At 36.3% G+C, this 12,014-nt stretch overlaps 1 protein-coding gene across 1 annotated transcript; it reads left to right on the forward strand.

Moving 5' to 3' along the window:
- Nucleotides 1-1,504: 1,504 nt before the first annotated feature.
- IFT43 (intraflagellar transport 43) lies at nucleotides 1,505-8,668 on the forward strand. Its single transcript, XM_071596711.1, has 8 exons — nucleotides 1,505-1,600; nucleotides 1,718-1,801; nucleotides 2,695-2,765; nucleotides 3,358-3,384; nucleotides 3,803-3,852; nucleotides 5,259-5,328; nucleotides 8,107-8,242; nucleotides 8,365-8,668. Exons 1-8 carry the CDS (start codon nucleotides 1,583-1,585, stop codon nucleotides 8,425-8,427), a joined length of 519 nt encoding a protein of 172 aa, XP_071452812.1. The 5' UTR covers nucleotides 1,505-1,582; the 3' UTR covers nucleotides 8,428-8,668.
- The last annotated feature ends 3,346 nt before the right edge of the window (nucleotides 8,669-12,014 follow it).

The following is a 12,014-nucleotide window of genomic DNA, read 5'->3' on the forward strand; positions in this document are numbered from 1 at the left end:
CCCGAAGTCAACTACAAATGACCATAGTTGTTCAAATTCTATTCTCTGCGCCACATATGGCACTCTCTCTTGCATATTAGATGGTGCTTAATGTGACTTATCTAGATCAGTTATTGCATTGTTATCAATAAATATTTGTAAATCTCAAACTCTGGTAAATGCAAATGTTAGTTTGATGGTTGAGGATAGAGCTGACCTCATTATTAGCATAATTAGTGCAAAAATTCACAAGTCCAACATCGAGAGCGATAAATCAAAAGAGAGATGGTACTTTTTTCCACACTTTATTTTACAAGTCGACCGGTTTCGTCGCATAGGCGACATGATGATGTCGCCTATGCGACGAAACCGGTCGACTTGTAAAATAAAGTGTGGAAAAAAGTACCATCTCTCTTTTGATTTATTAGAATGGATTTCCACAAAGTGAAGCGTGAAACCATCGAGTTTATCGAGAGCGATTCCTATCCTCATTATAGGTAGATAATAAAAAAACCGCTCATTCTAATAGCTGGGATCAAGCAAAGTGGATTGTTGATTCAATACATGTGGATATAGCAAAAATTAACTTTGGTCAAGGATATATTGCCACTAGAAGCAAGGTAGGGCTGCCAAAAGTGTGCAAGGATTTATGGGGATGCGACGACAATTGATCTGATTATTTTCTCAGTTGTATGCCCTTGGGAGATGTATTAGAGAAGAATCATCTGCCATAATTTCAATCCATACTCAAGTGAGTGGTTGGGAATTGACATTTATATAAAAATTCCCAAACTTTGGAAGTACACGTTGTACTTTTCATTTTGTTTTCACAATGCTACCATTTTAGCAGTAATTTCTTCTTAACAAGCAAAAACATTCAGATCATACATGATGGATCAAAAATTCAGTGGAGACTAATCAAAAGGAAGCCTGAATGACATTTTAAGAGGAAATTATTTTATTGTTGACGGATTATTATAAAGAGAACTATTTATTGAATATAATGAAGGACAATTTCAATCTGGAAAATTTTGGTAATAATATTATATGTTGTGTATGTGGGAAACAACATCACTGATTAATTACTGTTGTCTTCATTAAATTAATTTGAAAGATTCCTGTCCCACGCACAACTAATAATTATCATTTTTAATGCCAGTTTTTAATATAAGTACTTTAGGTGTAGATAGTACAGTTTTCTGTCAATAGTTGCCAGAAAGAATTGTTGTAAGTGAATCTTCCCATTTCCGGCTGGAGATTTCATCAGGCGATGGAATCTTCATGTACAGTTCTTTTCAAGTTCTTTACAATAACTTGTTTCAGGAGAGGCTTCACAAAAAATATATTACTTCACAATTATTGATGCAGATAAATTAGTAATCACAACCTTCGTGACCTGCTCTATGAGGAGACGCTGCTAATCAAACATTCCTACTTCCCGCCTTTAAAGGAATCCTCGACGATTTTTGGTAGCCATGGTAACGCGGCCACAATACTGTGACGCATGTGGTAACTCTTCTCTCCGCCGTGATCAGCGCCGATCTTCACTTTAGTCGAAGTAAAAATTATTCGTGATTAAAAGTTAACGGGGAAATCATATACAATGTCACTGTTTGAAAAGGTGGGCTTATCTCATTTAAAGGACAAATATTTTCGTTTTATGCATTTATTTTTTCATCGATGCGTTTTTATGACTATGGTCTTGCTATTTTAAATCCATTTTTCTACCTTATTTCAGATACAGAGTCGAAAGAATCTATGGTCAGACGTTGCATTTGGCTCTTCTAGCCGGTCTAATACTACAGCAACTGAGGATGTCAAGGTAGAATATGAGATTATATTAAATATATCTTTAAAAGTCGTATTTTTTCAGTTGGTTTTTGTTGAGTTTATGAACAGAAAGTTTCATTTGTGAATTGTATACGAAGATGAATGTTGTAAAATTACTAGAAAAGACAATACAGTGTACCTCCCACTTTATTATGAGCAATAATTGTAAGTGTTAAATTGAACTTTGGCAGGAATGAGAGGGCAACCTACTGCAACCTTTCTCCGATACAATGCAATGTTGCCCTTGAATACCATAGTTTGCCAATTAACTCTTAACAAAGGAGACATTTATCTATTTAGATTTACTCGGTTGCTGTAATGGTTAGTTGCAGTGTAGGAAAGTATTGCTGATATCTATGGTTTCTGTACAAGTATTACCATGGCGCTACAACACCAAAAGATATTGTTTTCATATTTACTCAGTAAAATATTTCGTAGTTCATAAACGCAAGAAGGATAGTGATATGAATCCAAGCACTTGACGAGCCAACATTTTGTAATTTACCCTACAGATATAACATTTTCTTATGAATAACAAGAATTTTCCTATATAATAAAAATTTATAAATTTCACTCCTTAGTCGCCTCATGACATTTTTACATTACCGAGGCATCTAACTACTAACTAACACCCATTATACCTTAATGTTTAGCCATGGGAAGCGTGTATTGCTCTGGCAATCATTAATTTCACCTTAAATATAGCGTGTGAAGGAATTTGAAAATTATCACAGAAAATGTTAAAACATTTCAAAAAAATGCTATTTGTTTACTTTGATTGCTAATAATTAAACTGATAGGGAAATGTGCCTTGGCCTTTTGATGTAAAACAGACGAATAACACTGTTTATTCCCTGATTAGTTATAATGCAGTTTCCATTTTAGGAACCTGCTCCATTTCCCCCGCCAAGGTCTCGACGGACAGCAGGATGGTCAGAAGACAGTAGCAAGTCAAGGTTAGTGACTTTAATAACCTTATATTAAAGGATTTTCATGCTAATTATATGTCTAAATTAGGCTTCTATCCTTATAGAGTTACTTTTAATCAATTAAAAAATTCACCACACTACCCAATTTGTGGGGTTGTCCAAATCATCCTAAACCCTCTTCTGGTAAAAGATCAGGGCCTTTTACAAATGACTGTGTATATTAAATAAGATTTAATGTTGTGAAATATTTTAGTATGCCACGTTGTTCCTACCAACAAGCTGGAATTTGCGAGAGTAAATTGTATTTCGATTGAAAGGTTGAAACGTGGGTTTAAATTACTGATGCAGGACTCGAGCTATGAAATAGAAATGTAGATGGTTCATCAAAATTATGAGTTAAAAAAGCAGGTATCATAGAATATGTGAAACCTCAGTGGAAATATGTATGCCTAATATCATCAATGTTATCCTTTGCCCTCTGAAAGTAGGTAATTTCTAAGGCAGGGTTGAATTTAATAATATATTATTAATTATTTTACTAACTTCTATATTAACTTGAAACTTTAGAGGTCAAGTTGTTACAATATGTGTTAATATTTTCTCTTCCTTAATTTTTCAGGCACAGAAATTCATTCTCATCGGAATTGTAAGTACTTTGCTGGTGTAATATTTTTGTAGATTAGATTTTGCAACCATAGTCACTTTAAATGCCAAGAAATACTAGAAAGACTTGCCTCTTGACTTTACTTAATCCTTCCTTGGAATGAATGTGATGTTTTTGGGGATTCGCGTAAGATTTGGTTGATTATCTCTGGCAGTCTGTTTGCTATCCTCCCTCCGAGTCCCAATCTCTTCACCCCTTCACCCACTTTCCTTATTCCTTCGTGTATTTCAATGCCCCAGGCTTTGATTTTTTTCAGTTACTACTGGCAATTACGATTATTTATTTATAAAACACTTTATTTATGGTAAAACATAATAAAGAAAAATCAAATATGCAGGCTTTTTTATTCAGGTATATGGGCTTTTTTTTTCCACTGATGGGTTCATTATTTTATTTTCAGGGATAGATTTAAATCTCCAGAGAGGACCACAATCATAGATTCAGATGATGGTATGTATTTTTTCAACTTAGGAAATTTATTGTGTCTGTATCCAATGTACTTTTCAAGCATGACATTTATATTTTTCTATGAATTGACCATGTATTTATGTGGTCATCAGAACAGTATATGTACTGATACTTTGTTCTTCTTGTTCTTTCTATTAAAAGACCATTGTGGTGGTCTGTACTTCCACTCTTTCCTCCTCTGGTAGTGGTTAAGATTCCTAAAATTCACTTCCCTTGTGTTGTAGTGTCTCCTATTCAGAATTGCCTACATAAATTAAATATATTGAGATTTTTCTGCTTAGATAGTAGAGGCATTTTGCCATATCACTTGTGTTTATGAGGTGGGAAAACATGCCTACTGCAGGAATTTTGGCATTTGTGGCAACTTATGATTGTCTTCTGTTATTGAAAGGCCCTATGCTGCACCTGTGGTCTCCCACCATTTGGTGCAATAAGCTCGTCCAAAGAATCTGACATATATTTCATGTAGAATGTGGCTTTATAGTTTTTAACTACCTATAGGACTTTCTGTATGATCCATGCTATTTGCCTCTGCTGATGTTTTAATTTACAATTAGGTCCCTTATTGAGGAAACTTCAGAGAATTTAGCTTTATTTTTCTTAATTCCAAAGAAAATGCAGGAGATGCCGCTACAGTTACTTTTAACGGGGTAGTCTATCGAGGCCGCCTCTTAATCAAAGTTTCAGAGTTTAGAGGACGCCTCGATAGCTTAACTGGCTTAAGCACTCGACCGGACATTGAGGGATCTGGGTTCAAATCCCAGTCAAGGCGAATGATATTTACTCCCTGAAATTGTTGGATTGCTTTGTTTTTCTCTCTATGGTAGTGCTCTGGGACATGGATCCTTTGGCTGTGATGGTTAGACTGGCTGTTTTCAATATGAAAGGATTTGATAATTCTCTCAGTAAAATTTAAAAAAACAGGTGTTTACTGACTTGTTAAAATGTGATGTATTTGTGGACTTTTGCTCTTCTGATAAACCTAAGAGAAACATGGGGCAAGTAGGACATGTTCTAGAAAAACTGGTGTTTGTCGTATTATTTTGGGAAAGAACATTCCCTAACTAAGGTGTTTTTACATTTACACTCTTGGTGGTGCAACTGTTATTTTATTTGCATGTTCTTTGAAAATTACATGAGAATTAAGGCTGATTAAGGGGATTAGCATAAATCAGGCATCACCTGTGTATACTTAGGTTGTGGAATTGGCATACCTTTCTTGGTTCTCGTTCCAGAATTTACTTCTAAATGGCAGATCTGTGAAATTTAGTATGATGAATGAATCACTATCTGAATATGATGAAGTTCATCATTCAATGCCTTGTTTTAATCTAAATTTTCGTATACTTATATTGAAAATTCCATTGTAATTAATTTTCTTCCAACAGATATTCCTGCCATCCCCGATTTGGATGACATGCAGGATGACTATTCCAAAATCACCACTACTGGCACTTCGTAAGTTTTTAATTGCTTATGTCACACGTGTAACCTGTTTTTATTCGTACCCTATTTCTATGAATTGGATGGAAAAAAAATTAGTGCCCAACAAAGCTGAGAAAGCAAAGCCATACTTTCTACAATTGCCCACCTAATATTATGAATTTGTGTTCCAGAGTTGATATAATCAAACTATTTTTTCATATCTTAAGCTTTTAAATAGATCAAATGATTAACAGACCTTTGGTGAATATTATTCAAAGGCTGTTTATTTTTGCCAGAAGTACATTTTTGGAATCAATGCCCAAAGCTGAAGTAGTGTCAACTGGATTTTGATTTGATAAAAATCATTAACCCATCGTTGAATCAGTTGCTAAATTATATTTGTGAACTATCTAATGTTTTTTATTATATAATAAGGGAAAGAATTCAGTACTTTATTTTAAAATGTTCATTTAAATGCATTATTTCTTATTTTTTTGTACTTAGTATGTCATTTCAAGTACGGAGAGAACTTTCAAACCAATGCTTTTATTAATCATACCAGACTTACCAATTTGGGTCATAGGCCTTTATACATTGAATGGGAGACTTGTAAAATGTACACTGAATTGCATTAAAACTTTTTATGATAAACTGTGGAACCTCGTGCAATGAGCATCATTTAATTCATTTTATCTTTCTCGTAAAGCGAAACACTTATTAAATGAAACAATTTTTCACATAAAAACCATTGTAAAATATGATGATACATTCCAAGTTTAAAAAAACAAAATTTTGCACGAGGTTTATTCTAAGAATATTGTGGGTACATTGTTTAGGATCGTGGATCATGTTAATTTTTTCTTCAATTGTGTAATGAAGCAACTGGGGATGCAAACTTGATTTGTGAATTCGAATAAGAATCTGAATAAAGAGTTTGTACCTAATTCCTTTTTACTATAAAGCTGTGTAGAGACTTTGGTTTTTGCCAGCATTTCAAAATTTTATAAAAATGCAAATCATCATAATCATAAAATAAATTTCTGGAACACGTAGCCACTGCTTAATCTGGGCGATTCTTCATATGCATGGTACGATGCAAAAGTTTCCCTTGACCTCCACATTGTGTTTAACCTGATAAGGTTGGAATTTACATATCTTCAAGGATCTAAGGGATTTCTGAATTGTTAACAAGCTGGGGCTTAATTATTAATTGCCGCTTACATTGGCATAAAATAGCAGCATGAGATGTTCTTTCATTAGCTTGTGGCTGGGCATTGCATCTCCTTTACTGTTATATGTACCAATATAGTTTTGCTTCTGCATCTCCTTACAGAAAAGAACCGTCTTGTCACAATTATATCTGTTGTGGCAGGTAACTCCCTCAGAGTCTAAGAGCTTCTTGAAGCCACTGATGAACTTTTGACTCAGAGCTTGCTGCTTCACCATCCTCACAATGCCCTGGATACCGATTCTTCTCGTAAACTTCTCAAGCCACTTATGGCTCCCCTTAAATACTGCTTTGGCCATTGGTGATCTTTGCTTCTTCTTAATGAGGTCAACCGAAATCACTTCCATTTCCTCACAAATGATATCCTCATTAATCGTGCCTTATTGCAAATGCCTTTCATTTATCCATATGAGAAGCAGCCTGTCAACATCGTTGAGAATGCATAATCGTTGCATACTTAGACATTCATGTCTCTCTCTCTCAGGAGCATCTCTCTCCTTAATCTTTTCCTTGTCCTTGAAGAAAATACAAATTTTTGACATCGACTGATTGTATTGATTTTCGATAATTTTAATTTTCATTTCTACTGTTATTTTTTTCATCTCTTTTGGGTGTCTACTGGTGGATTTTTCTTTGGAGACATGTTTTGAAACTATGTATATAAAAAAATCACAAGTAATATGTCTGAACGCTAATGGAAGTTTAGAAAAATGTGTGATCACTAGCAACACTGAGATGCCAATGGAAGGAGTGCTACTAAGCACAAACTGAAGTAGCAGGTGTGGAATCATTTCGGGAATACCAGCAGCCTAAATGGTGTGGTGGCTAGCATACTGGCTCCTCTCCCTGAGAGCTCAGCTTTGAATCCTGGGGATGACAGATCTTTTTCAGTGGTATCCTGATCCCTACTTGAGGTGCTTTGTGGAGAGGCACTTAAACTGTAGACCCCTTTTGTTGAGAGCAGGCTAATTCCTCCTTTCCTATTCATGCCTATTGGCACAAATGATCTCAGCTGTTAGTCACATCCTCTAATAGCTAGTACTAGTACAAACAGTCACTCGTTGAGTCATTTTTGGGATCCTTGTCTTGTTATGCAAATTACTTGCTATGCAAGCCACTCATTAACCAAAGTTGCCCGGTATATCTGAGATGAGAAATTTCTGATGGCCTATCATAATTGGGAATGTTGATAGTCCAGTGGGTGGAGTGCTATACTACAGGCTTGGGGGTCCAGGTTTGATTCTAGGGGGTGGCTCTGGGCACCCTCAGCTTGACCCTAGCCAGTGGTGGTTTGGATACCAGATCTTCCCGACTCCACTGCCCTTTTAATGTGTGACTTTCACCAATTGTTAGGCTTAGTATTGAGTGAGTCCTGCCCTCACCTGTCAAACCAATGTTTGGGTTGGTTCTGTGGTTTTGTAGTTTTCATTGGGAAGTCACCATTAGCTCTCAGCTGAAACTGATATGAGGAGATGCCTGATAACTGAAGGACTATTAAGAGTTTCCACATTAATGATTTTTTTGTTGAAATTTGATGGAATCAGCCATTTAATGAATAATTTTCCTGCATTCTGACATTGTAGCATAGCAGTTTCAGAGGTGGTGCGGTATAGGGAGGCAGACACAGATGTGCTTAAGCACCCATCATTTAATGGCTATGAGGGTGGGATGCTTCGATACCTTACTGAAGTCATGAATTCTGAATCTGATGTGAAAGAGGTAAGTGTTGATTCTCCAAAATTTTCTCGTAGAAACTATAATGTTTAGGATTTTGAGAAACTAATTATTTCTCTACAAATTTGTGCATCCTATATTAACAAGATTTCTGGTCACTATTACAGGAAGATACCCCTTTGACATGGCAGCAGCTTTTCACTGAAATAACATCACAAACATTGTCATGATTTTGTTGACACCTTTGTCAGTGAAAAATTAATAAGTGCATGAATTGCAGTGAAGTGGACGAATTATAATGTTTATTCATTGACTTATTATTAAACAGAAACCATTTTTTGTTGAATGTGAACCAGTCTACGTGTACTTGTATGTTAATTATTTGTTGAAAATTTATGGTTGCCGCATTTGATGTTAAGATAATTATTGTGTTGTGGCACTCCATAATAAAATGAACTGTCTATTAAAAAACTTGCACTTGTAATACTTCGATGAATAATCAAAATGTGAGAATGCAGATGGTCTCCGTGTGGCTAAGGGAACGACGCACATGTACGAGGGCGATTCAAAAAGTAAGGTCCCCTATTTTTTTTTATGAAAAATCAAATTTATTCTCCACTTAGTGTAAATCGTAGGAAAGGTTGAGCATTTAGCTATTTTTCTACGCCTTGATGATCAATCACTTTTTGCATCCTTGTAAGCAGCTTTTTAATACTGCCGTCATACCTTTCTCCAGCCACATCACAAAGCCAACTGACGACTGCTTCTTGCACTTCCTCGTCTGACTTGAATTTCTGTCCTCCAAGGGGTTTTTTGAGAGCGGGAAACAAGTGATAGTCGCTGGGGGCAAGGTCCAGGCTGTAAGGAAGGTGGTCGATGATATCCCAGCAGAATTTATTGAGTAGGGTGGTCGTTTGATGTGACACGTGCATGTTGGTGTGGACGTGCATTGTGATGATGCAAACACACTCCTTTGGTGAGACACCTTGTGGTAACCGAGGACCTTTGACACAATATTCTGCAGCACGAAGAAGTAGCCACTCTCTTCATTAAGGCCTTCCTTTATCTCATGAAGGGTAATTCTCTGGTTATTACACACCATCTCATCAATTGGAGCCACCATTGATTCCGGCAAACTCGGCTGCCCCGACTGCTGCTCATCGTGGGCCATCAAAAAACTCCCTGCACCACTTCCGCACATTTTTGATGTCCATACACTTCCACTAAATGGTGATGAATTTATATCGGAGAAGCAGTCGTCAATTGGCTTCGCGATGTGGCAGGAGAAAGGTACGACGGCAGTATTAAAAAGCTGCTTGCTAGGATGCAAAAAGTGATTGATCGTCAAGGCGACTATGTAAAAAAATAGCTAAATGCTCGACCTTTCCAACGATGCATGCAAAGTTGAGAATAAATTTGATTTTTCATGAAAAGAAATAGGGGACCTTACTTTTCAAATCGTCCTCGTATTTAGATCGTTTGGCCAAAGACACCAACAAAGGAAGTGGCTGAGCATGTAAAAAGTAAGTCCAATGTTGTGTGTGAATCCTGCCAGACAATCGCAGGAAAAATTGCCCATGTTGCCTTTAAGATTGGCATCAATTATGCTGATTGCAACAAACTCGTTAATCCTCTCCTGTGGCCAAATGGTGCCATTGTAAATAAATTTATCAAGCCCAGAAATGAACAAGAGACTATGTGACTGCATTTTGAGGACAGGAAAAGTGCCTTAAAGATTTCACATTTAAACATACAGTGTATAAATTTTAAAATGAATGTTCTCGAACTACTTTTAATCGATCACCTGCCCAATATTGTTTGCATATCAGAGCATTGGCTGAACCCAAACGAAATTAAGATCACCAGCATTGATGGTTTCTACTTAGTTTAATACTTCTGTAGATCGATTCACAAAAATGGTGATGTATTGATATTTGTAAGAAATTACCTTAAGGTACATAATGTTCGTGGTGAAAACACTAACAGAGAGATTGATTTTGAGTTTTGAAGCTTGCTTTTGTCATTTGGTGATATAAGCGTGTCTATTATGTATATACAGGTCACCTCATGGTGACCTTTCTCTCTTTATGGACCTGTTTAGCAAGACACTACATGCCATTACTAAGAAATTGGATAATACCATTATCTGTGGTTACTTTAATGCTGACTTTGGTTTTTTCTCTGCCCTGAAGAATCATTTATTGAATACACTAATGACTTTTGACTTATCCTCATCCATAAGCGAGCCCTCAAGGGTTACCTCCTCCACGATCATGGATAACATCTTCTCAAACATTGTACCAAGTGAAAGTCTAACCTTGGATACTCATTTCTTGGACCATAAAGCCCTGTTTTCTAAGTACCTTTTCAGTAGAGACACCAGCACTGTACATAATAGGGTTTAATACAAGCAATGTTACTCTTCCTCAGCTCAATCACATTTCCAATGCTTACTACAGGAGCAATCTTGGGAGTGTGTGTTTACAAATGACATCTTTGATAGTAAAGTCAACAACTTTTGTGACATATTCTTGCATCGCTTCAATGTATGTTTCCCTTTGATGCTGGTAAACACTACAGTTCTCCATAAAACAAAATGTAAATGGGTAACTGAAGAAATTAAGCCTTCTTCTGCAATTCTGAAACATGTTTTCCATAATCTGAAATCAAATGAGTCTGCACCACTGCGGGCATACTATAGGCCCATTAAGAAGGAACTCAATAATTTGGTGACAAAGACCAAAAGAAACTACATCATTCACATCTTAAAATCTTCTGACAATTGTAGTAAATCTGCCTGGAATCTCATTAAAAAGACTACTCAGACCTATTCAATGAGAATGTGCTCAGTTCAATAACAAGACTGTTTAACAATACAAGTTACCAAAAAAGTCGTAATGCACTATTACAGGGTTGTCCTCACCATGGTCCTACAATCTTTCTCCATCCTGCTGATTACAGAGAAATTAGCGGCGTTATTAAAAAAATAAGTAAGAAAAATTCAGCTGGATATGATGATCTGCCATACTCTCTATTGAAAGGAGTGGTAAATCCTTCAGTAATCCATGTTGTTACACACTTAGTTGATGACTCTTGATCCTCAGGCACATTCCCCTATAGGCTAAGAGGTGGCCAAAGTCATCCCAGTATTTAAAGGAGGTGATCCAAAAAATATAACTAGAGACCTATTTCTATCCTGTCTGTGTTCCAAAGAAACTGCGGGAGATGCCGCAACAGTAACTTTTAACGGAGTCATCCGCTAATGTGCATTTCAATGCAACAATTTCAGAGCGTAAAAATCATTCGCCTTGACTGGGACGCCTCGGTAGCTTAAGTGGCTAAAGCACTCGACCGGATATTGAGGGATCTGGGTTCGGGTCCCAGTCAAGGCGAATGATTTTTACGCTCTGAAATTGTTGCATTGAACTGTCTGTGTTCTCCAACTTACTTGAACAGGCAATGTATAATAGATTGCTGTGCTTCTTAAGTAAATTCAATATCCTCTCCAATTCTCAATTTGGTTTCATGAAAAAGAAACTGAAACTGCTATAAATAAATTCATTCATGATATCCTACTTGAACTTGATAAAAAGAATGATGTAATTGGTGTTTTCTACGACTTTAAACAGTCTTTTGACTCAGTTGATCATATGTATAGTATAGTATTACTGAGGAAACTTGAGAAAAATGGCATCTAGCCAATCAATGGGTAAAATCTTTTTTAACAGGAAGATCACAGGTATTTAAATTGCACCCATCTGAATCAAAATCGTTCATAAACTCAAATTCCTTGATGATTGAGAGAGGTTTTCCTCAA

This window comes from Hetaerina americana, unplaced genomic scaffold (genome assembly GCF_022747635.1).
Source record: "Hetaerina americana unplaced genomic scaffold, ioHetAmer1.1.p SCAF_8, whole genome shotgun sequence".
In the NCBI taxonomy this organism is placed as follows: Eukaryota; Metazoa; Arthropoda; class Insecta; order Odonata; family Calopterygidae; genus Hetaerina; species Hetaerina americana.